At 54.6% G+C, this 23,076-nt stretch overlaps 1 protein-coding gene across 1 annotated transcript in view; it reads left to right on the forward strand.

Annotated features, from left to right (window-relative positions):
* Positions 1-23,076, forward strand: part of C16H4orf50 (chromosome 16 C4orf50 homolog) — a 111,816-nt gene that overhangs the window by 38,137 nt on the left and 50,603 nt on the right. The window contains exons 8-17 of the mRNA XM_075993427.1: positions 4,755-4,922; positions 8,536-8,592; positions 8,769-8,874; positions 9,441-9,493; positions 9,699-9,784; positions 9,894-10,162; positions 10,465-10,698; positions 13,619-13,826; positions 15,714-15,787; positions 17,206-17,327. Of these exons, the coding sequence (XP_075849542.1) occupies positions 4,755-4,922; positions 8,536-8,592; positions 8,769-8,874; positions 9,441-9,493; positions 9,699-9,784; positions 9,894-10,162; positions 10,465-10,698; positions 13,619-13,826; positions 15,714-15,787; positions 17,206-17,327 (1,377 nt within the window). The remainder of the gene's footprint in view (positions 1-4,754; positions 4,923-8,535; positions 8,593-8,768; positions 8,875-9,440; positions 9,494-9,698; positions 9,785-9,893; positions 10,163-10,464; positions 10,699-13,618; positions 13,827-15,713; positions 15,788-17,205; positions 17,328-23,076) is intronic.

A 23,076-nucleotide genomic window follows, 5' to 3' on the forward strand; every position in this document is an offset into this window, starting at 1 on the left:
TAGTATTCTTTTAGTGGTTACCCTAGAAATATTAAAATATATCTATTAATTATTTAAATTTACTTTAAATTAGCATTTTTACCATATCTCAAATAATGCAAAAATCTTTTAATAGTTTTATTTCCTTTCAACTTTTTTTTGTTTTTTCATATATATTACTCCTATGTATAATAAACCTTACAGATTATTGTTATTTTAGACAATCATTAATGTTTTTTACTTACCAATATCTTTACATGTTCTTGTGTTGTTCAATCTTAATTCCTCTTCTGTGGATCTGTTTTCCTTCTGCCTTAAGAACTTTGATATTTTTTGTAGTGAGGGTTTGCTGGTAATTAATTCTCTCATATTTATTTTCATGAAAACAATTTTTTCTCCCCCACTTTTTAAAGGTTTTTTTCACTGGAGTCAGAACTTTAGATAGGCAAGTTTTCCTCCTCTTCTGGCACTTTAAAGATGTCATTCCACCGTCTTCTGCCTCCCATAGTTTCTATCCAGAAATTAGTTATTATTGTCATTGTTTTTTTCTCCCCTTCCCACCCCCAAAAGAAATGTGTCATTTTATCTCTGACCGCTTGTAAGATTTCCTCTTTATCTTTGGGTTTTGGCAGTTTCACTATGATGTGCCTACGTGTGATTTTATTTGTATTTATCCTGCTTGAGTTTTTTGAGCTTCTTGAAATTGTATATTCATGTCTTTTATCAAACTTGGAAAATTCTTGGTTATTTTTTCTTTGAATATTTTATTCTGTCGTATTTTTCTCTCCTGTCCTTCTAGAAATCCAGACTTTTTTACTATATCCCACATTTTCAAAAACTCCATTCTATCTATTTTAATTTTTTCCTCTTAGTGCTTCAGTTTGGATTTTCTATTGACCTATCTTTTAGTTCACTACTCCTGTGTTCTACTGTGTCCCATTGTGTCTTAAATCCATCCAATGAGTTCCTAATTTCATTTATTGCATTTTGCAGTTTTAGAATATCTTTTTTAAAAGAGATTCTGATTAATACTCCATCTTTTCATCCATTTTGTTTATATTTTCATATGTTTTATAAAATATGTATCAGTTATTTTGAAAGACTTCTCTGCTAATGCCAGTATTTGGATCATCACTTTGCCTACTTCTATTGACTATTTTATTTCTTGGTGAATTGTCATGTTTTCCTGCTTCTTCATATGTCTAGTAATTTTTGAAACTTTTTATGTTGAACATTACATATGCTGTGTTGTGGAGACTTCTGGTCATTATCCTCCTCTAAAGGATGTTGACTGAGTTTTGTTCTGGCAGGAAGTTGAATGATCAGCAGACCACCTTATTCTTGTGCAGATTTATGTCCTTTTTGTCCAGTCCTAGAGCTTGATATTACTCCTAAAGCGTGTTCCTCGTTCCTAGGCTAGGGCATGGCCTTTCAGTGTTATCTGCACAGTTCCAGAACATTCCCCATGACCTCTCCACTTTGACATGGCCAGAACTCTGCCATCTTCTCAGCAGCGTGTGGCCTCTGAAGTCTCTTCAGCAGTTACCCTCCCAGCCGCTGTCTCTGCAAGGCTTAGGATCATGTACTCTGTCCCACAGCATATGATCCAGCCAGAGACCCAACAGGCATTTATACAGCAGTGTTTGGATTCCTTCTCCATAGCTCTCTCCTCCCTGTTCCTTTGTCCTGCAAACCCCAGCGGTCTCAGCATCCCTCAACTCCAGCCTCTGATCCTCACCGGCAGGGCCACCACTCTCAGCTTGGGCTCTGGTTCCTAAACGATGGTTTGCAAAATGTTTCAGAGAAAAATCCAGGGATGATGTGGAGCTTGCCTTGTTGTGCTTTCTTTTTCCCAAGGATTGTAGCCCTGCATTGGTCATCTTCCAATGCCTGCAAAGAATTATTTTTATATACTCTCCCCAGATGTATAGTTTGTCCAGGACCAGGAACTGGGAAATCTGAGGAGAGGAATATTGAACTGAGACTTTCAAGGTTAGAAAGGAGCAGCAAGGAACTGCATTCCAGGCAGGGGGGAAAGCATGTGGCCAGGTCCTGCAGCAGGCAGGAGCCTGGCTTGTTGAAAAGCCAGAAGTGGCTGGCGTGGCTGGCGTGGCTGGACCACAGCAGGCAGGGAGGTGGTGGTGTGAGATGAAGTTGGAGGCATTGTCATGAGGTAGGTTGCAGAAGGCCCTATGGACTCATTATTGATCTTTTCTAAATGTGGCGGGAAGCCGCCAGAGGGTTTTGAGCAGAACAACATGGTCCAACTTATGCTGTAAGAAGATCACTGTCTGCTGAGAGGAAAACAGGCCGAATAGATTCAGGGAGAACAGTCCAGTGTTTGTGGTTGTATAGCCAAGAGATGATTCTAGATAGGAAAATTTGGGGTTAAAAACTGGAGTTGGAATCCATGGGGTTTGGTGATAAACAGGTGGCAGAGGGTAAAGGGAGTGTCCCCTTCCTGTCACCTAAGTCACAACCTGTTCGTGTTACTCTTCAACCTGAGGCCCTCTCCCGCTCCCTCTCGCATGGGGCTGGGATCCACGCTCCCTATGGTGTGCAGTGTTCTGGTCCCCAAGACCCACGGCAGCTTCAGTTGTTGCTGTTTGCACCCCACCCTCCGTGCCCCATGCTGCAACCTCTCCCCCAATTCTCTACACTCTGCCTCTGCCTATGCCTGCACCCCAGCTTTCTCCTCTAGTTCTCCTGTTGGGGGCATCTCCTCCAAGAAGCTGCCTCCAAACCCCTGGCTGGACTCCATGCAGAGGAGTGTCAGAGTTGACTTGTGTACATGTCTTCCCACCTCTGCCGTTGGTGACACCATCGTGGCCGCTGGCTTGTGATTGGTTGTCGTGGGAGCATTTACTCCACAGAAATCAGCAAATGCTGCAGACCAGTACTGCACCCCCAAACCCAGAGAGCAGTTGTATATTTGCCACCACTGAGCTGGGTGGGGCCTTTGGCTCAGTGTCCCATTTAGGCTCCTACAGCCTCCTGGCTTTCCTTCCCCAGGCTGTGCTGAATCTCCCTGTTGGTGTCACTCTCCCCACCAGACTGAGCTCCCAGAAGGCGGCGTTCATCACTGTTGCCAGTGGAAGGACAGCATGCAGCTGGGGCATGTGCCCAGTGTCTGCTAGGGAGCAAGTGACTTGCTGGGCAGCCACAGGGCTGCTGCGTGGGGCAGTCCCGTGTGACGGGCAGGCTGGCCCCGCCCACACTGTCCCTCTCCTTAGAACATGCTGTGGGTGCTGTCCTAGGGCCCAGAGGACAAAGCACTTGTTCATGCCACTGCCAGAGGAGGGAGGCAGGGCGGGTGCCACACTTCTCAGAAAGGCCAAGTTGTTTTGAAGTCTTGGGCTGGGTTTTCTAGAAGCACTGGGAGCATCCGTCTCTTCTTGACAGGGCCCACCCTGTGAATCCCAGCCACACGGTGTGGATTTCTGTTAGTTAAAACAATATATATCCCATTCTGCTATTGCACTTTTTGTTAACAAGGGCGATGCCCAGGCAGTGATGGAGTCCCTTTGGTTCCTCCTCCCGCCCCTCCTCCCGCTCCCGAGAGAACAGCGCAGGCCCCTCCCACCTGCTCCGCCCAGTCCGGAGACTCCATAGGCCACAGCCGCCCAGGTGGCTGCTTTGAAGGACGCGGAGACGCCGTGAGCGTGGGGAAGGCCTTCGGGCCCTGTCGGAGCTCTCGGCTCCTGGCCGTCTCCGCCGCGCCCTTAGCAGGGCTGGGCCTTCCTAGGCGGCCTTGTGCAGCTCGGGAGCTGCAAGATGCTCGTGCCCTTAGACCCAGAAGATCCCCCTCTGATGCTTTTGGAGAAAGAAACGCGATACGTTCACGAATTTTTGTGAAAGGTCTCTGTCAGAGTCCCAGTTATGACAGCAAAATGCTGGGGTGATCCGAGCGTCCCACTGGCCACACAGTGCCACGCACACCGGCAACAGCGTCTTCAGCGCTCTTTGGTGATGGGGAAAATGCTTATGATGGGGCTAAGGGAGAAGAGCAGGAAACAGAAGATATTAATATATCTTGTGTTGACTTCTAGATAGAAAAATGCGTGTCTGTGTCTGTGCATGTTTGCGGAAACGAGTGGAAGTTATTAAGAAATGGAACTTCGACCCCAGCACCACTGGGGGGCAGTAGCATCGCTGCGTTCTCCACGCTTGCCAGGGTGCTGTGGGCCTGGCCCGGCCCCTCCTCCCTGCCCCAGAACTCCCTTTGGCACCCAAGGGACCCGCCACTCTCATGTGAGGTCCGTGGACAGTGCAGGGCAACCGAGTGCTGATTCAGCACTGTGGGAAATAGTGTTTTCTGTCTTACGTAAATGTCAATATATGATGCATTTATGAAATGAGCGGCTCGTAATTTGAGTGGCACATTCGGGTTCATTCATCATGCTGCATTTCAGCACAATAGTGACTGACATGGACGACAACAGAGCCTGGCATGTCATTCCATGCCGCGTATTTTTGAGAACAATATTCTGGGCTGTCATTCTGGGACTCCTAGGCACCCCTCCCAGCACCCACATAGGTGCCGTGTGGGGCCGGGAGGAAGGCTGCATGGAAAATTCGAGGACAGGGACTGATTCCACTGGGTCATAGCACTGGGAGAAATTTTCGTTATCTTATTTTCTAAAATTGCTTTACTGTGACAAAAATGTAAGCAGAAAAAATTGAGGAGGAAAATGAGTCCTGTGTGTTTGCTAAGGCAGATTGCTTGGACTGTAACCTGAGAATGTCACTGAGCTCTGTGCTTCCACGGCCCCAAGGACCCCAAGGCTCCGGCTTCTGAGGATGATCCCAGGCTGCGCGCCCCGCGGCTCCGCCACCAGGTGCTGACGCTGCAGTGCCAGCTCAGGGACCAGGCAGCCGCTCACCGAGTGCTGCGGGCGTCTCGGGACCGGGCGACCCACCTCCAGGAGGAACTTGAGGGCAAGGTCAGCTGGGCCAGCCTCCCCCCCCCCCCCCCGCGTCACGCAAGTCCCCACACCTCGGGGTGTGGAGAGTAGAAACGAGCATCAGCTGAGGTCTCACTGGCTGTTACCAGCAACTTGTCAGGGTTTACCTGGTTGATTTTTAAAGCATAGAACAGTATATGGAGAAAAAAAGGGGCTTGTGATCCTTGCACCTAGCTAAACTCTGTTAAAAAAAATTCACATATATGAAACACATAGTATATGAAACTATGCCACACGTTAGTCTGCATCTTGATTTCGTCATTTAATTAAAAATCTTGGTGGTATTTCCATGTCAACACATACAGACTGACCTCATTCTTTTAAAATTGTGCATGTTATCTCGTCATGAGGCCAAACCATAGCTTACTTAACCAATTCTTTGTGGAAGCTCAAATTGTTTCTGTTTCTTTGCATTAAAAACAAGGCTTCAGTGAACACTCTGTCTTGGTGTATGTTTCTGCTACATAGCTAAATGGTAAAATTCTGGTAAGAGAAGTTACAGTCACAGGATAGGCACATCATTAACTTTGAAAGATAGCGGCAAGTAACCCTCAAAAACAATCCCACCAGGAATAAGTGAGTGGACTTGCTTCCCCACAGCTTGTTTCCATCAATTTTACCAAACTTTACAATTTTTGACAAGCTGATAGATGAAAAATACACCGTCAGCATTTTGGTGTAATTTCCGATTTTTTCCCCCATATGTTCTTTATATCATCGAATCACATTTTACATAGAGCTTTAGGTCTTTTTGTCCTTGTGGCTGCATAGCCTTCCTGTCCATGATTGTTTGACATTATTATTGTATAGGAGTCTGCTGGGTGGATGTGGTTTGTTGGGTCTATAATTTTTCTATTAACTTATATATAATTATTCATATATAACCATTCAGAGAACTGGTATTACTGGTTCAAAGGGTGGGAATATTGATTCTTAACCCATATCGCAAACTTACATCCTAAAATCATGGCACACACATCCAAGCCACCAGCAATAAATGAAGGAGTGCCCTTCACTGTGCCCTCAGCCAACACAGGCGGGAGCAGGCTGCCGTGTGTCTCGGATCTGTGAAAGTGCAGCTGCACCCACACGCGGGCCAGACCTTTCTGCCAAAGCCCATGCCTTTTCAGGTCTATTTTTAATTACCTTGATTCTTTTCTCTTTCTGCCTTTCAGTTTGGCATTTTCTTCTACTCTGTCTGTCAATTAAATAATATTCTTTGGATGAATCTAATTTGCTCAAATCTCATTATTTTAGTTATTAATTTCAGTTAGTGTATTTTGCAGTTCTACAATTTCCATTTGATTCTTTATTTGTAGCTCCCAGTTCTCTGGTAAAATTCTCATAATCTTGGACATTTTAATTACAGCTACTTTAAAGTGTATCTCTGCTAACTTCATTTTACTTTCCCTCCAGCAATGTGTGAAGGTCCTGACCCCTGCCCTCCTCACCATCCAGATCTGTCTTTCTGATTATTGGCACCTAGTAGACAGGAAGCAGTGTCTCCCTGTGGTTTTAATGTGTATTTCCCGAATGGCCAATGCTGTTGAGCATCTTTCATGTGCTTATTGGTCATTTATATGCTTTCTTTGAATAAATGTCTGTTTAGATTCTTTGCCAATTTTGTAATTGGGTTATTTGCCTTTTTATTATTGAGTTGTAGGAGTTCCTTATATATTCTAGATAGTAGTCCCTTAGTAGATATATGATTTGAAAATATGTTTTCCAATTCTGTGGCTTATATTTTTAATTTCTTCCTGTTCTTTTTTGTTTGTTTGTTTTTGATTTTTGTAGAGACAAGGTCTCACGCTGTCATGTGGGCTACAGTGCAGTGGAGTTATCACAGCTCACTGCAACCTCTAACTCTTGGGCTTAAGCCATCCTCCTGCCTCAGCCTCCAGAGTAGCTGGGACTATAGGCAAGGGCCACTGCACCCAGCTAATTTTTCTATTTTTTTGTAGAGATGTGGTCTCGCTCTTGCTCAGACTGGTCTCAAACTCCTGAGCTTGAGTAATCCTCCCCGCCTTGGCCTCCCAGAGTGCCAGGATTACAGGCCTGGCCCCATTCACTTTTTAATTGCAAATGCCCCACTATGCATGTCACAATGACATAGTCATGCTATTTTTTTAACTGAAGCAGAAAGAATGTTTAATATAAGCCTGCAAATACTATTGAGTGCCTTTTGAGTATAAGATGATCTACCTGAAGCTGGAATTTTACTCTTTGAATATATTCAGAAAGTATGCCAAAGCAGATACATAGAAATGTTCATCAAAACCTTGTTTGTATAATTAAACAAAGAAATGGAAGCAATGTAAGTTCCCATAAACAAAGAATTAGTTAAATAAATTATGTTTCAGCCTCATGATAAAATAATATGCAAGATTTTAAAAGAGTGAGGTCAGTTTGTATGTGTTGATATGGAAATAACATCAAGATTTTCAATTAAATGATGAAAGAAGATGTAAAACATTTTGTGCAGTATAGTTTTGTATGTGTACACACACATTCTGATTCATATGTGTATGTGGGGGTGAAATAATATTAGAGCTCAGAAAAGATTAGGGTTCTAGAAAGAACATTTATTTATGTGGCTTTCTTCTTAACTGACTACAGAGGGAACAAGATATCGAATGAGCAGAACTCATACAACTGCCATTTTTATATCTTATGGGTCAGGAATTCAGACAGGACTCGGCCGGGCAATTCTGATACCCAAGGCGTCAGTGCTGGCCACTCAGTGACATCACTGGATGCTGGCTGCACTGGCAGGTGCAAGGCAGCCTCACCCATGTGCCTGGCTCGCTGCAGGATGGCAGGAAGGCGGCGCGTGCCTGGGCCTTGCTTCCTCTCTGTGCTGTCCCAAGGCCTCTCCGTGTGTCTCCCCAGCAGGCGCCTGGACTTTTTAGATGGCGACTCAGGAAGAGAAGAGTCCAAAAGTGGAAATTACGAATCTTCTTCAAGACCAGGCCCAGAAAGGCACCAGTGTCTCTCCTGTTGTATCCTATTAGTCAAAGCACCTCAGGCCTGCCCAGGTTAAAGGGAAGGGCACATGACCCCCCTCTCACCTGGAGCAGCACCAAAGAATCTGTGCCTATCTTTGATCTGCCCCGAAGAGTAACAGTAGTTTACTGGGCACTGACAGACGCCAGGCCTTCTTCTAAGTGCTGTATGTGAACTGATTCACTGAACCCTCACTATGATTCTTACCATTGGGTGGACACTAATATTACCCCACTATATAGATGAGAAAACTGAGGCAGAGAGAGAATAAGTGCCTTGCACAAGGTCATCGCTCCTGTGAGTGGCTGAGCTGGGATTAGGACACCGTGTCTGGCTTAAGAACCCAGATATTGGAAACCAGACCAGAAACTGCCACTCGGCAGGGGGGCTGGGGGGCTCCTCCCTGCAGGAGTGGGCGTGGCCTAGCGAGTCACAGGGCAGAGCTTGCTCCCAAGTATTCAGCTCGTCCTTCCTCCCCAGCCTGCCGGAGGGCAGAGAGGGCAGAGAGGGAGGGGCAGCGTCTGAGCCTGCCTGCCGGGGGCCAGCGGGGAGGTGGTGCAGCCTTATCAGAAAGCTCCTTCTATTCCAGCTTGGAGACCTGCAGAGAAGGCAACCTGAGGCACGCTTGGCCGTGCCTCCTCTGAAGGTAATATGTTCATAAAATCAATATGAAATGTCACTTTCAAAAGAAGAGTTTGGAATGTTTCCCATTTTGCATGAGGCCCATCTCTATTGCATAAAAATACCGGAAAGAAGAGTGAAGGAGACAATAATCACCCCAATCCCCAAACGAATGTACCGTTGTCATGTATTTTCTCCCAGCGTATTTTCTCATGTGCCCGAGACCCCGGCACGCCTGCGTGTGCTGGAAGGGTGCGCACGCCGCTGCCAGCCTGTGACGCTGCTGCGGCTCGTGCTGGGGTGGAGCGTGAGGCGCCTCAGTTCACAAAGTCACCACCCCTTTGCTTAGTGCTCAAGTTCATCACCCCCCCCCCGCATTGTTGTATATAAACAAGATAATGCACATTTTTTCTAAGAAAGGTTTTCTTGTGTATCTAGGGAATTTATGCTGAGGGTGAATTCGCAGAAACAGCACTACTGACCCGCAGGGTTAGACGGTGTCTTTGCTAGCGAGACATGCAACACGGACACGGCTCTCCATCTACCCGGTGCCTAGGGCTTGGCCGGAGGGTCTGCATGTTCTTCCTAGCCTCTGGCCAGGGGAGGTGGGCCTCGGGGCTGAGCGTCACAGACCACGATTCCACCCGGGACCCCACCCACCACCCTCCTTAGGGGGCCTCAGTTTCCTCAGCAGATAAATCACCTACTCAATCCAAGTCACTGCCCGTCCCGGAAGTCTGTCTGGGTCTCGACTTTCCGTGTGAGAGAATTCACACTAATTCCTGCTGGATTCCGTGGGTGTCTCGGGCGGGCAAGTAGCCAGCACACAGTACCGTGAGCTGCCACCCCGGGACCCCTCTGTGTGACTTGCAGTCTTGGTGCTCACCGTGTGTGCGAGTGAGGACAGGATCTCCCGGGACCCCTCTGTGAGACTTGCAGTCTCAGTGCTCACTGTGTGCGCGTGAGGACAGGATCTCCCGTGACCCCTCTGTGTGACTTGCAGTCTCGGTGCTCACCGTGTGGGACTGAGGACAGGATCTCCCGTGACCCCTCTGTGAGACTTGCAGTCTCGGTGCTCACCGTGTGGGACTGAGGACAGGATCTCCCGGGACCCCTCTGTGTGACTTGCAGTCTCGGTGCTCACCGTGTGCGAGTGAGGACAGGATCTCCCAGGACCCCTCTGTGAGACTTGCAGTCTCGGTGCTCACCGTGTGCGCGTGAGGACACGATCCCTCATGTGCGGCGAAGTGCTGCATGGACGAGAGCTGAAACAGCAGGGTGTGCAGGGCTTTGCCCACACTGTCACCTCTTACCCTGGTGCCTCAGCAAGCCGGCTGTGCAGGTGGCGAGGCGAGGTGTACAGAGGAGCCTGCCACAGAGCTGGCCAGTGCTGGGGCCCAAGTCCACGCTCGGGACCCCTGCTGCCCAGAGCCAGGACCTCATGGAGGGCAGAGCTGGGGATGGAGAGCAGGGAGCCTGGTCGCCCTCCCACGCCCAGCCTGCGCCCAGCCCGGGCCAGCTCGGCCGCACAGCCCTGGGAGCCCTGCACCCACGGACGCCCACCTTTCCGGCCCAGATTGCATCCCTGTCCAGAAGTGCCGGCAGAGGCTGGGCTGACCGCTCGGCTGCTGCGGGGGCTGCACAGCCACGCCCCGGCCCTCCGGCTCGCTGAGCCGGCGCAGAGCATGGCGAACAACGGGGCACCGCCCGGGTCGCGCCGCCTTCCTGGCTCCGGGAGTCCCAGAGGCAGAGTCCCTCAGGCAGCCTCGTCCCTGCTTCCTGTGGGGGCCGTGGCATGTCCGCTGCCTCCGCCCCTCTGCCCGAGGACACTCGGCCGCACTGCCTGGCTCCTCGCGCCAGCGCCTGTGCTGAGGGCTGGCGGTCCTTACCCCTGCAGTGCCCACAGCGTGGCGGAGGGGACGGACACAGACAATGATCTTAACGCAGTGCCACACACATCCTCGTGTGCGTGTCACTAAGCAGTTCCCTCCCATGAGCTCCTGGGCCTTTGCACTTGCCGCTTCCTCTGGGGGCTGCTTGGCCCGCCTGGTGGCCTCCCACCCATCCTGCGTGGCACAGTGCAAGCGTGACCCTGCCCAGGCAGCTGCTGCAAATCCTACAGACCACAGAGGTAGCCACGCCCTCCTCTGCACCACTGCACGTGGACATGAGCCACGCGGCCGTACGAGGGATTTCCCCGTGCTGTCGTGGGGCTTGCTGGCATCTCTCCCAGCAGTCCGGAGCCACCCCGCGGCCATCTGCCTGCCCCGTGCCTGGCTGAGAGGCTGCTCAGAGAATGTTTGTTGAGTGAGTGAAGATCCCTGTCCTAACGTTTAACGTAAGAGGAAACTGAGGCCGGAGCGGCGAGGAGAGGTGCGCAAGGGCACACAGGCAGTGCCGAGTGATGAGCGCAGGCTCCCGACCCGGGCCAGGCAAGGCGCTCCTGAACAGCAGTGCTCGGGCACCCCGGGCGCTCGGCTGCAGCTGCCCATGCCCGTCCACGCGGCCCATTCCTGGGGACAAGCCCGCAACGCCCGCCAGCCTCGCTCCGCCTCTGTGGTGCAAGGGCGAGCCCAGCTCCGCAGCGGTCCCAGACGGGGCTGTTCCCACGCTCCCCGTGGGGCTGTGCGCACAGGGCGTGCTGCCAGCCGCTGCGCACCAGGCCCGTCCCCCAGCCCTCCCAGCCTGCTCCCTGCAAGGCCGAGGAGACGGAGGCCTGGAGGCCAAGCGGCCTGCTAAAGGCCATGTCTCGGCTAGGTCCAGAGCCAGAAGTTGAATCCAGAGCCCCATGCTCCCAAGCCAGTGCTCTTCTCTTGGCCTGAGGGGGTCAAGCTTCCTTTGGAGCTGGAGTAGGAACAAGAAAAGAGGGCACAATTTTACTGAAATGCCTGGCACAGTCCCTGGGATGCACTCAGGGCCCAATAACTGTGTGTTAAGTGAGGCAAGACTGAAAGCAAAGTTACAGGGAAGCATCAGATGCAGCCACTGCCACCCTGGAGGGCAACTGGCTGTCTGCTCAGGGGGCATCCTAGCAGTGAGGAGCTCACTTTCCAAAAGCTGCTCCATGGTTGTGAAGCCTCCAAAGGTAGAACTGAAATGTTACTGGGGTTGGACAGGCTGCCTTACAATAACCAAACTCACAGAGACTGATGTATAAACCAGAAAATTATTAATTTTCTATCAGAAATAGAATTCCTGTGCAGGCTGAAGTATCAGGTGGAGGGGTGAAAAATTGTCAGCATATTCTCTCCCCATAGTCAAGTTATTTGGAAAGTCAAATTCATTCATGCATTTCTTCATTTGTTAGTCAATACACATGTATAATCAGAAGGTCACTTGGGAGCCTAGAATGAGAACAGGCTGAGTCAATAGTGCCATCACACTGATGCACTCATCCTCTGTAAGAACATGCCTCTGGCGTGGACATGCCCACCTCAGACCAGCGTGTCTCTGCCAGACCTTCGAAAAGCCACAGCCAATTCTGAGCCCCAGGCTCACCAGCCTGCTGACCGACAGTCTCCATTCAGAATGTGGCTGCCTCGGGCTTTAGTCTTGACTGGGCGTGGCATCCACTCCCTCCTTTTCAGATGACTTTGAATTTGCCTGATCCATCTTGCATTACTTGTAACTCTCGTTTTAGAGGGCATCTCAGCTCTCAGAGCACACCCCATTTTCATGACCTGGGCAACAGTGCACGGTTCCCTGCACAAATCACAAAAACCTGGCTCTGCCATTTCATGCTACAGATACTTATTGGGCACCTACTGCCACAGGCCAGGCGTGGCACAGGACACTGGGGGGATTGGTGAGCCAGACAGGCCAAAACCTGCAGCAGCCCAGGAAAGGAAATCATTGCACATTGTAGTAAGTGTCATGTGGGAAACAGACGGGCTCAGACAAGACCCTGAATTTCTTTGAGCCTCATTTTCTCAGTTTTCTCATCTGTAAAATGGGAATAAGGCAACCTACTTGGCAGAATTGTTGTGAAGCCTGAATGAGATGCCTTGTCAAGCACCTGAGACAGGGTAAGAACCTGGTCCTGTGTGGGCAGTTGGCAGGAAAGCCATTCCTTCCAAGGGTGGGGAACCCGCGGCCTTCTGATTTCAAAATTGTTCCTTTTTAAGCACCAAAGGGGGCAAGAAAAGCTTCGTCTTTCCCTGCTGCACCCCTCTTATTAATAATAACAGGATTTGTTCTGTAAAATTTGGATTCAGTCAAAAGGCTGCACGGAAGGACCTAGAATGCCACGTGTGGCCTTAAGGCCGCTGGTTCCCCACCCCAGGTGACCTTAGGAGAGAACACTTGCAGGTGCCACAGACCACGTGCAGGCCGTGTGTTAAGTAGGTCAACTCAGGTGGTCCTCCCTTCCACAGGGAGGACTTTTATCGTCCCCGCTTTCAGACAAGATGTGAAGCCGAGAGGCTGCGAGTCCTGCCGGAGACACGTCCGTCAGCAGCTCTCTAACTCAGCAGCTGGGTAGCTTGCCCAAGCGGGGGAGCCGGGATTTGAACCCGGGGAGCATGTGTACAGACCCTGAGGGGCTGCGCAGGGCTGCAGGGAAGACAGGCGGTAGCCTGGGTCGGGCACACGCCGAGCCTCGACGCGTCGGCCCCTCCTGTCACCGAAGGCCGATCTCTGGCGTGCAGAGCCGCGGGTGTGAGGCAGCGAGAGAAATGCGCCATGTGTTTCAGAGGCGAGAGCCGCAGGCGGCCGCGGTGTGGGCCCTGGGGCGGCCCAGGGAGGCCAGGCTGGGTGGGCGGCCGCGGTGTGGGCCCTGGGGCGGCCCGGGGAGGCCAGGCTGGGTGGGCGGCCGCGGTGTGGGCCCTGGGGCGGCCCGGGGAGGCCAGGCTGGGTGGGCGGCCGCGGTGTGGGCCCTGGGGCGGCCCGGGGAGGCCAGGCTGGGTGGGCGGCCGTGGTGTGGGCCCTGGGGCAGCCCGGGGAGGCCAGGCTGGGTGGGCGGCCGCGGTGTGGGCCCTGGGGCGGCCCGGGGAGGCCAGGCTGGGTGGGAGCTGCGGGCCCCTGTCCGCCACAGGCCTTGCGCCCCTCTTCAGTTACTGAGGAGCAGGTAGCGGGGTTGCGGCAGCTGAGCAGAGCCCTGCGGGAGCACCGATGCCCCGGTGGTGGCGGCAGCTCCTCTGGCTGGCAGCTGGGCAGGAAGCGGGTTCAGAGCTCCTTGTTTTATGGGCCAAGGCTCTCCTCTCAGAGGACACAGATGGAGCCCCGATGGTGGCCTGTGGGCACTGGCTCGGAGCCCGGCCGGTGGGGGAGACACCAAGGGGCTTGGGCTGGGATATGCCAAACCAGAGAGAGGAGGGCTCTGGGACCCCTGAAGCCAAGTGGTGGGGGGCTGGGGTACCTTCTGGAAACATCCTTGAAGGGTCTGGACCCCAGGGTGCCTGCAGTGTCCTGAGTCACTGGCCCCTGCCCTTGGGACGGGGCTTGCACTGGCCACAGACACCTGGGAGGCGGTGGCTGTGGGCCGGGCCAGCTGCCTCTTCGCCGTCTCCAAGCTGTGACAGCCGTGGCTCGCACTGCCCCGCTCGAGGCTCTGTCCAAGGATTCGTTCAGTCCGTCCTCCCAGCACCCCTTCCAGGAGGAGGCTGAGCCTGGGAGCCGTCCCAGGGCTGGCCGAGGGGTGGTGGGCTGGGCCGGGGAGCCGGTTCTTCTCAGCTGCGCTCTTTTGGGAGGAGGTGGTGTGGCCTGGTGCTCACACCTGTGGCCAGGTGGTTGGCTCAGTGACCACCTCTCATCACTGCACTCCACTGAGTCTTTACCTTCCAATTTTCTTTTCTCACCCTGGTTCGGGTGGGTGGTGGAAACTGAGCTTCAGTTGGGCCCCGACACGTGGCCCTCAGGCTGCCATCTGCTGGCATCTGCTGGTGCGCCGTGCAGCTCACCAGCGCCCACAGGTCACTCTTGCATCCACCTGGCTCCTTCCTGAGCGCCGCTGTTTCTTTCCAGCTCAGGTGTCTGTTCTAGGGGTGAGGCGGGAGGATTCCATGAGGTCAGCCTGGCCAGATCCCCACCCTGCCTTCAGCTGGGGACACGGGTCCTGCCGCCTCCCTGCCGTTAGCTGGAGACGGGCACAAGGGGAGGACAGGCACCCCTGCTCTTGGATTCCTGGGACCTCTCTGGGGTTCTTCATTCCCCTTGTCCCCCAAACCTGCCTTGAGTGGAGGGTGCAGGACACCTTGCCAGGCTCCTCCCTCCAGCCCAGAAGACCTGTCTTCTCTGGCTTCTGCCTGGACCTGGGCTGCTGATGTCCCCAAGCCAGGAGCAAGGGGCCTTTGCTGTGTGCTTTCGGTCAGGTCAGCCTCTGCCCCTGACCTTGGAGGCAGGTACTCAGGGCCAGAGGAGGAGGGAGCGGTGCCGGGCCCACCTGAAATGTGGCGCTGGGCAAGGCGGCAGCTCGCCCTGCCCACGCCTGAGGTCTGGCCCCAGGGTCTGCTCCATAGATGGGAGGTCAGAGAACTTGACACGCTGTCCCCTGCCGAGACTTCTGACCTCCTGGGACGTGAGCTTTACTGTCTTCTCTCTGAGAATGGAGAGTCACTTATAGACAAAGATACCTCGTGAACATGGTGCTTGCCCTTCCCTGCTCTAGGCCACCTGTCGAGAGGGGCTCCGTGAGGTTTGAATAGAGCCCATGTCAAATGCGCGGCATAGCACCTGTCACACACAGGCGCCCACAAGATTTGGGGCACCTTCAAGCAAAAGCCCAGTTCCAGCCTGGGTGAGTCGGGGCCTTGACAGCGCCAGCTGTGGAGGCATCTGCCCCGCAGAGCTGCGGGTGACCCAGTAAGGGGCTGCTATTTTTACCTCCTCTCGCTCTGCCGTTTCCTCCCACCTCCTGCTTTCCTCTGGGCATTAGTCAACGAGCTTTATAAATGGGCTTCAGAAATGGAATCTGGTCTAAATGAGGAGCAGCGAGCCTCAGGTGATTGAAAAACTGTCCCTCAAAGCCCTGGACTCCCCTAATTCATTAAATCAGCCACCTCCAAGCCTGCGCCACCAAAGATCTAGGCAATTTTCTCTTTAGCGCTTGCCTTTTATGAAACTTAGCCTGTTTCCCCAAATGTTTACATGGCAGAGAGGCAGGGCTCCCGGAGCGCAGGGCCGGCTGTCTCTCCCCTGCCGCGCAGAATAACTGCTGAGATGTCTTCTCTTCCAGGTGAGCCGTCACCTGGACATCGAGTCTGAGATGACAGCGGAGCTGAGAGGTCAGTGTGACGCTCGGTTAGGGAGAGTCTGTGTGCTCAGGAGAGCGCGGGCTGCACTGCCACCGCCCCCACTGCAGGGACGAGGACCGCACCCTCCCCTCCCTTCTGCGGGGAGCCTGCTCCTGGCACAGCCCAAGGAGAACAGCTGGGCAAATAGAAAAGTGTTCAGATTCTCAGCCCTGAGGTTTCCCTCTGGGAAGCTCATCCCAAGTAAATAATCCTGAGTGTGGAAGAGCTCTGTGGACAGGCGTGTTCATGCCAGTGCAATTGGAAAAAACCTCAGTACATGTTGTAATTAACTCCTATAATCAAAGAAATATAATGTAGTCACTAAAATATTGCTAATAAGCACCATCCAACAGCATGCAAATTATGTCATTCTGCTAGGTTAATAAATGGCAGGATGTGGAATGTTTCATATGGTCGCAGTTATGATCAGCAACCTAGGCTAGGAAATAAACTATTCATAAAAATATTAACTGCGGTTACTCAGAAAGGTGGAAACATGAGTGATTTTTTGGTGTTCTATTATTTTTATTATTAAGAAAATTAAGTTGCTACCTGACCAGATGGAATTTTCCTGGGCCATGTTAGTTATATTGTCAGCGTCGGGATGGGGCCCAGCTTCTGAGGATTTGTTTAGTGTTGTGTTGATGTCAGGCGCTCACAGAAATGTGGGGGACGTATGGGTAGCGTTACCTTTAAGACTGAGCTGCTCTTGAGACCTGTTCGTCTGGGGTTCTTATTACTAGACTCCACTCTTGTCAGCTGTGTGATCTTAGACGAGTTAATTAACTTCTCTGAGCCACAGACTCTTAATTTTAAAAGGAGGATAATGTGACTTTCCTGGGGAGTGTCCAGTACCTGGCCCACAGCAGGGTGTTGACTCAAGAAGAGAGGCCTGCTCTCAGTCTTCAGCTGGCCGGGGTGGGCCTGCCCTTCTACCCCGCAGCCTGACCCAACACCTGTTTCCACAGCTGGGAGGCGGAAATACTGGCCGGGCTGCGAGCCTCCTCCCTCTGTGGGCTCAGCTTCGTCCCCTCGCGGAGGGGATGTGCCAGGTGGACTGAGTTCTGTTGATCCGTCCCACATTTCCGAGGGCCCCCACGCAGGGACTCGGGCGCCGCGGGGCGCTTGGCACAGGCGGCTCCGAGTGTGGCGGCCCGCGCTGAACGCGCTCGCGGCCAGGGCCAGGGGCAGGCGGTGTCCAGGACACCCGAGACCATGGGGCACCCAGAGGGTGTGGATGGGGCGCCGGGAGAGTTCAGGGCCTCTGAGAGGGCCTCTGTCCTGGGCAGGGACCTAGGAATGACCAGGGGACAGCCGAGAATGAGGAAGGTTGTCATGAGGCTCAGAGACTTGCTTGCCATTAGAATGGATTCCTGGCTTGCGGCGTGACTGAGAGTTTTCTCTTCCAGCTCAGAAATGTCTCTTGAATCCTGGAGTGGACAGCGACCTCCCAAGCTCGCCGTGGCCAGAGCCCTGGCCGATTCCCGAGGCCCAGTTGCCGGCACAGACAGTCCAGCTGGATTCTCTGAAGGTGAGGGGGCACCAGGCACCTAATTCCCTAAGTAAGCTTTTTTATTAAAAGCACAACACACAGACAAGGGGACAACTCACAAGTGTACAGGTAATGAATCGTCCGAGTGGAGCGCCCACAAACCCACCCCAGGGCCAGAGACAGGATGCAGCCAGCTCGCAGCACCTGGTGTCACCTCTCAGTCTTTCTAGCATCTATTTTGAATTTTTGTTTGTGGCCAAATCACGTGTTCTAGGCCTGTTGTCGTGAGTGCTGGCCGCCGTGTGTGGAGACCTGGAGAACCCGGTCCTGCCCGGCACCCCCCCGACCCCGCCCCTGGCTCTGAGCAGGACAGTCCTCCAGCAGCGAGGCTCAGCGACGAGGAGGTCGCTGGCCCGCTGGCCCCTCGCACTCCCGGGCGCGGAGCCGGTGCTGTTTTGGGCGATTCCCCGGCGGGCTCTTGACGCGCTCCGCTGCGTCTGCCTGGGACTCGGGAAGCCCGGGCCAGGTGCCCTGCTTGGCTTCTCTCTTGCTTTCAGTCCCACAAGTGCTCGCAGCTTTGGTACTGTCACACGGTCCAAACAAATGTTTTATTATATCTTCCCAGCTTTTCTAGTTGTGCTCACCACAGCTTTGGTCCAAAATGCCCGAATCGGCCGCTGGCAGAGCAGCACGCCTCTCTGTCTTCCCAGAGAGACTTACTTGACTCGTGTGCTTTGGAGTCTCACGATGCCAGCGTGTCAATTCCACCATTTTTGTTTGCATGCTTTGCGCTGCGCTCCCCGCCCCGGGCTGCAGCGGGCACCGGAGCCTGGCCTGTTAGGAGCTGGGCTGAGCAGCAGTGGTGAGCGGGCAGCGAAGCTCCGCCTGCACTCAGCCGCCCGCCCTCGCGTCACCGCCCAGCCCGCCTGCTGCCGGGTCAGCAGGCCCCTGCTGGAAGCTGCCCTCCTTGTGGGGATCCGATGCCTGGCGGTCGGAAGTGGAGCTGGGGCGGCGACACTGGCGCTGGGGAGCGGCTGCAAACAGATCAGCAGCGGCAGAGAGGTCTGACTGCACAGTGATGTGAGGCGCTTGCACCCCAACACCATCGCCCCACGCCCACCCTGGTCTGTGGAGAAGCTGTCTTCCATGAAACGGGTCCCTGGTGCCAAAACGGTTGGGGACGGCTGCCTTACACAGCACCTGGCCCATAGGGGACCTTCTCTTAGGGTGTGAAGTCCACATGCAAGTGAGGAAGATTTCTCAGACAAAGTGGCGGATAGATAGAAATGCAGTTTACTTGCTCTCTGTCCGAGGAGAGAGGGCACAGGCCAGCAGTAAGGACAGGTGACGCCAAGCGACTGTGACTAGTTATTAGAGCAGGCAGGGGCACATATGACTGCAGCCCGATTAGCAAAAGACAGCGAAAGACTGCTGTGTTGGCCTTTTCTGCTCCTCACGTGACAGATTGATAACAGAAATTAATTTCTTCTTTCCTCTTGATAACGGGGGGCATCCAGTGCCTGTCTCTTCTTGAGGAAGTGAGGAGAGTCTGCACCCCCCTGTGTGCTCAAGAACTTTTTCAAGGCTGTTAAACAGTACCCCAAAACACCTTTCCCAGATAGTAACTGGTAGTGTCACTTTCCCTTCTTTTATTTGCTTAGCTTCTTCTAATTGCTAGGCAAACATCTGTGTAGGAGAGAGATTCTTGTTACGAACCTTAGGAACAGAGTTTGTACCACTCTAAGTGCCTGTCAGTTAAAAATTTATTTTTCTTGTTAGCCCCTTAGTAAGACTGTCCTTCCACTTTCCAAAACACCTGTTGGGTGAATAGTGAGAGGGACAGGGGCGCTCGAGCTCACTGAAATCTACAAGGTCACGCAGTGCCTCGCCCAGTCCCCCACCCCACCCCCCACCGCCATGCTGCTGCGTCTTGCCCCTAGCCTTGCCCCCAGCCTTGCCCCAGCCTTGCCCCCAGCCTTGCCCCCAGCCTTGCCCCAGCCTTGCCCCAGCCTTGCCCCCAGCCTTGCCCCCAGTCTTGCCCCAGCCTTGCCCCCAGCCTTGCCCCAGCCTTGCCCCCAGCCTTGCCCCCAGCCTTGGCTCAGCCTTGCCCCCAGCCTGGCCCCAGCCTTGCCCCCAGCCTTGCCCCAGCCTTGCCCCCAGCCTTGCCCCCAGCCTTGCCCCCAGCCTTGCCCCAGCCTTGCCCCCAGCCTTGCCCCCAGCCTTGCCCCCAGCCTTGGCCCAGCCTTGCCCCCAGCCTGGCCCCAGCCTTGCCCCCAGCCTTGCCCCAGCCTTGCCCCCAGCCTTGCCCCCAGCCTTGCCCCCAGCCTTGCCCCAGCCTTGCCCCCAGCCTTGCCCCCAGCCTTGGCCCAGCCTTGCCCCCAGCCTGGCCCCAGCCTTGCCCCCAGCCTTGCCCCAGCCTTGCCCCCAGCCTTGCCCCAGCCTTGCCCCCAGCCTTGCCCCAGCCTTGCCCCCAGCCTTGCCCCCAGCCTTGGCCCAGCCTTGCCCCTAGCCTTGCCCCAGCCTTGTCCCCAGCCTTGCCCCCAGTCTTGCCCCAGCCTGGCCCCAGCCTTGGCCCAGCCTTGTCCCCAGCCTGGCCCCAGCCTTGCCCCCAGCCTTGGCCCAGCCTTGCCCCCAGCCTTGCCCCAGCCTTGCCCCCAGCCTTGCCCCCAGCCTTGGCCCAGCCTTGCCCCTAGCCTTGCCCCAGCCTTGTCCCCAGCCTTGTCCCCAGCCTTGTCCCCAGCCTTGCCCCCAGCCTTGGCCCAGCCTTGCCCCTAGCCTTGCCCCAGCCTTGTCCCCAGCCTTGCCCCAGCCTTGCCCCCAGCCTTGCCCCCAGCCTTGGCCCAGCCTTGCCCCAGCCTTGTCCCCAGCCTTGCCCCCAGTCTTGCCCCAGCCTTGCCCCCAGCCTTGGCCCAGCCTTGTCCCCAGCCTGGCCCCAGCCTTGCCCCCAGCCTTGGCTCTGCTCAGTTGTCCTGGCATCTGGCAGCAGAGCCGCGTATCCGGGCTGGGGTGGGGAAGAGCTTCTTGTGGTGACAGGGAACTTGTTAAATAACCACACTAGGGGATTAGCGACCTGCAAGCAGAATGAGGGCGTGGAGAGTTGAAGGGCAGTAACCAAATGTGTCACATGTCGCAGTCACATGAGTGTACGGATGAGCTTACGGGAAAAGGGAGGGCAGCCCAAGAACACACCAAATCATCCTGCCAGGCTGGGACCCCTTTAGCGAATGAAGAATGTTGAGGCCTCCCAGCAGACCCTGATCCCGTCACTCCCCACGTAAGCCAGTGCCGCGCCCCCGTCGGCATGGGCAGCGGGAGCCACGCCGGCTCCGGAGCACGTGGCCTGGTTTCAAACGTCGGCTAAGCCGCTGTTTGCTGTGTGCCTTGGGCAAGTCACTGGGCCTCTCTGGGCTGCTGTTTCCTCATGTACACAATGGGATAACAAGGATATGAATAATACCTACCTCCTTGATATTTTGTAAAGATTAAATGCACAGTGCTCAGAACAATGTGTGCACATGAGAGCTCAGTAGTTGTGCACTGTCACAGGTCGGCCACATGAAATCGCCAATTTATGCTGCCCTTTCCTTCAAAAATAGTATTTTCATGGTTTAAGCTATCATTATTATCACCAGATAAAGCCCAGACTTCTGAAGTTGGTGCTTGCATTCTGCAATCTGCCAGGGATGACCTTCAGTGTTTAACACAAGCAGACCCTGCTCCTCCCGCATGTCGGGATCAGACCCTCCTCCTCGGGCCGTGCTGGCTCCTCAGTGTGCAGTCTGCCCTCCCCCCGGCCCTCAGCGCCTGCGCTGGCCGCACCTGCCGCCGGCTCTGCAGCACTGTGTTTATGTGCCTGCCGCTCCCACTATACCGAGCGCCTTGAGGGCAGGGACCAGGTCAGGCCTGGCGCACGAGGAGATGCCCGGTGGTCACTGCATCCCCTCCTCTGCTGTCCCGCCTCCTTCCCAGCCGGCTGCCACTGCTGGGGCAGCCGGTGTTACGGCAATGTGTACAGCTGGTGTTGCAGCTCTCGCTCAGCGCCTCGCCGGGGAAAGAACCCAGCAGCACACGAAGAGTAGGAAAACAGTCTTTCTCCCAGCAGGCTCAACCGACTTCTGACCCCCCTTCCTTGGTCTCCTCCTTATACCCTTGGTAGGACTCAAAAAGCGTCCAATCAACTACAAGTTTTAATATCCAATCAGCAACAGTGGGATTCAGAAAGTATCCAATCAAGATGGCGCAGCCCGCTTGGCTGGAGGACCGGAGCAGGCGGCCCAGCACTGAGTGTGGGCGGACAGCAGTCGTCCGCACTCGCGGCCAGCCCTAGGCGCGGCCAGCCCTAGGCACACCCGCCCGGCCTCCAGCGGCCCCGTGCAGTGCTGGCTCGCAGGGGTGCGGAGGTGGCGAGTAGCCGCGTCCCGGCGCCTGATGGTTTTCCCTGTCAACGGCGCTGTGTGCGTGGAGCTGCTGCAGGTGGTGGGAGGCGTGCCCTGCAGGCGGTGGGAGGCATGCCCTGCAGGTGGCGGGGAGGCATGCCCTGCAGGTGGCGGGGAGGCGTGCCCTGCAGGTGGCGGGAGGCGTGCCCTGCAGGTGGCGGGAGGCGTGCCCTGCAGGTGGCGGGAGGCGTGCCCTGCAGGTGGCGGGGAGGCGTGCCCTGCAGGTGGCGGGAGGCGTGCCCTGCAGGTGGCGGGGAGGCATGCCCTGCAGGTGGTGGGGAGGCGTGCCCTGCAGATGATGGGAGGCGTGCCCTGCAGGTGGTGGGAGGCGTGCCCTGCAGGTGGTGGGAGGCGTGCCCTGCAGGTGGTGGGAGGCGTGCCCTGTCCACACCCTGCCTGGCCAGGCACAGCCGCACCAGTCACGCCTCAGAGAGGGGCGCAAAAAGGCACAGGCGGGACTCGCTCGTCACCAGGCGAGGAGCAAGGTGCCGTTGTCAGGAAGGGTGCTTAGTGGGTGTGAGCTGGGCATGAGGGACAACAGTGTGCGACAGTGGCTGGTGAGTGGACAGAGAGTGGACTGGACATCAGAGCGCTTGGGTCTGGACGCGCAGCCAGCCACATCAGAGCTACGTGGCATTAGGCCCGGTTTTTAGAGTCTGGAAGTTTAGCTGTTCCCTTATCTGTGAAGTGGGCCGATGATAGCTCCTGGGAGAATGAAGTGAATACAAATGACACAGCAGCTTTGAGAGAGCCGGGGGAGTCTGGGCGTGAGGCTGGCAGCCAGTTGACACCCTTCTCCCTTACAGGGAGGGTCATTTTCTCTTGTCACTGGTGGGAAAAGGTGTGGAGGACATCCGCCCTACAGGACACCCGCCAGTGACGGCTCTCAGGTGCCTGTCAGATGGCATGGCGAGAGAGCCTTACCCTGCCCAGCCTCGGTTTCCTCATCCAAAATGCAGCGATGTAGCCGGGCATGGTGGCGAATGCCTGTAGTCCCAGCTACTCGGGAGGCTGAGGCAGGAGGATTGCTTGAGCCAGGAGTTTGAGGTTGCTGTGAGCTAGGCTGACGCCATGGCACTCACTCTAGCCTGGGCAACAAAGTGAGACTCTGTTTCAAAAAAAAAAATAAAATAAAATAAAAAAATAAAATAAAACAAAATGCAGCGATGACAGCATGTGTCTCACTGAACTGTAGCAGGGAAGCAAGCCCACGCCCTAGCAGCATTTGGTGCCAGGCACAGAAAGAGCTCAGTAAATGCTAAGTATCGCTGTCCTCTCTTCCTTCGGTAATGTGTGTGATCAGAGAGCTTTTGTAAACATGTACAAGCAGAAACGATTTCGTTGTCCTCTTG

The sequence above is a fragment of the Microcebus murinus genome, chromosome 16 (genome assembly GCF_040939455.1).
Source record: "Microcebus murinus isolate Inina chromosome 16, M.murinus_Inina_mat1.0, whole genome shotgun sequence".
Classification (NCBI taxonomy): domain Eukaryota; kingdom Metazoa; phylum Chordata; class Mammalia; order Primates; family Cheirogaleidae; genus Microcebus; species Microcebus murinus.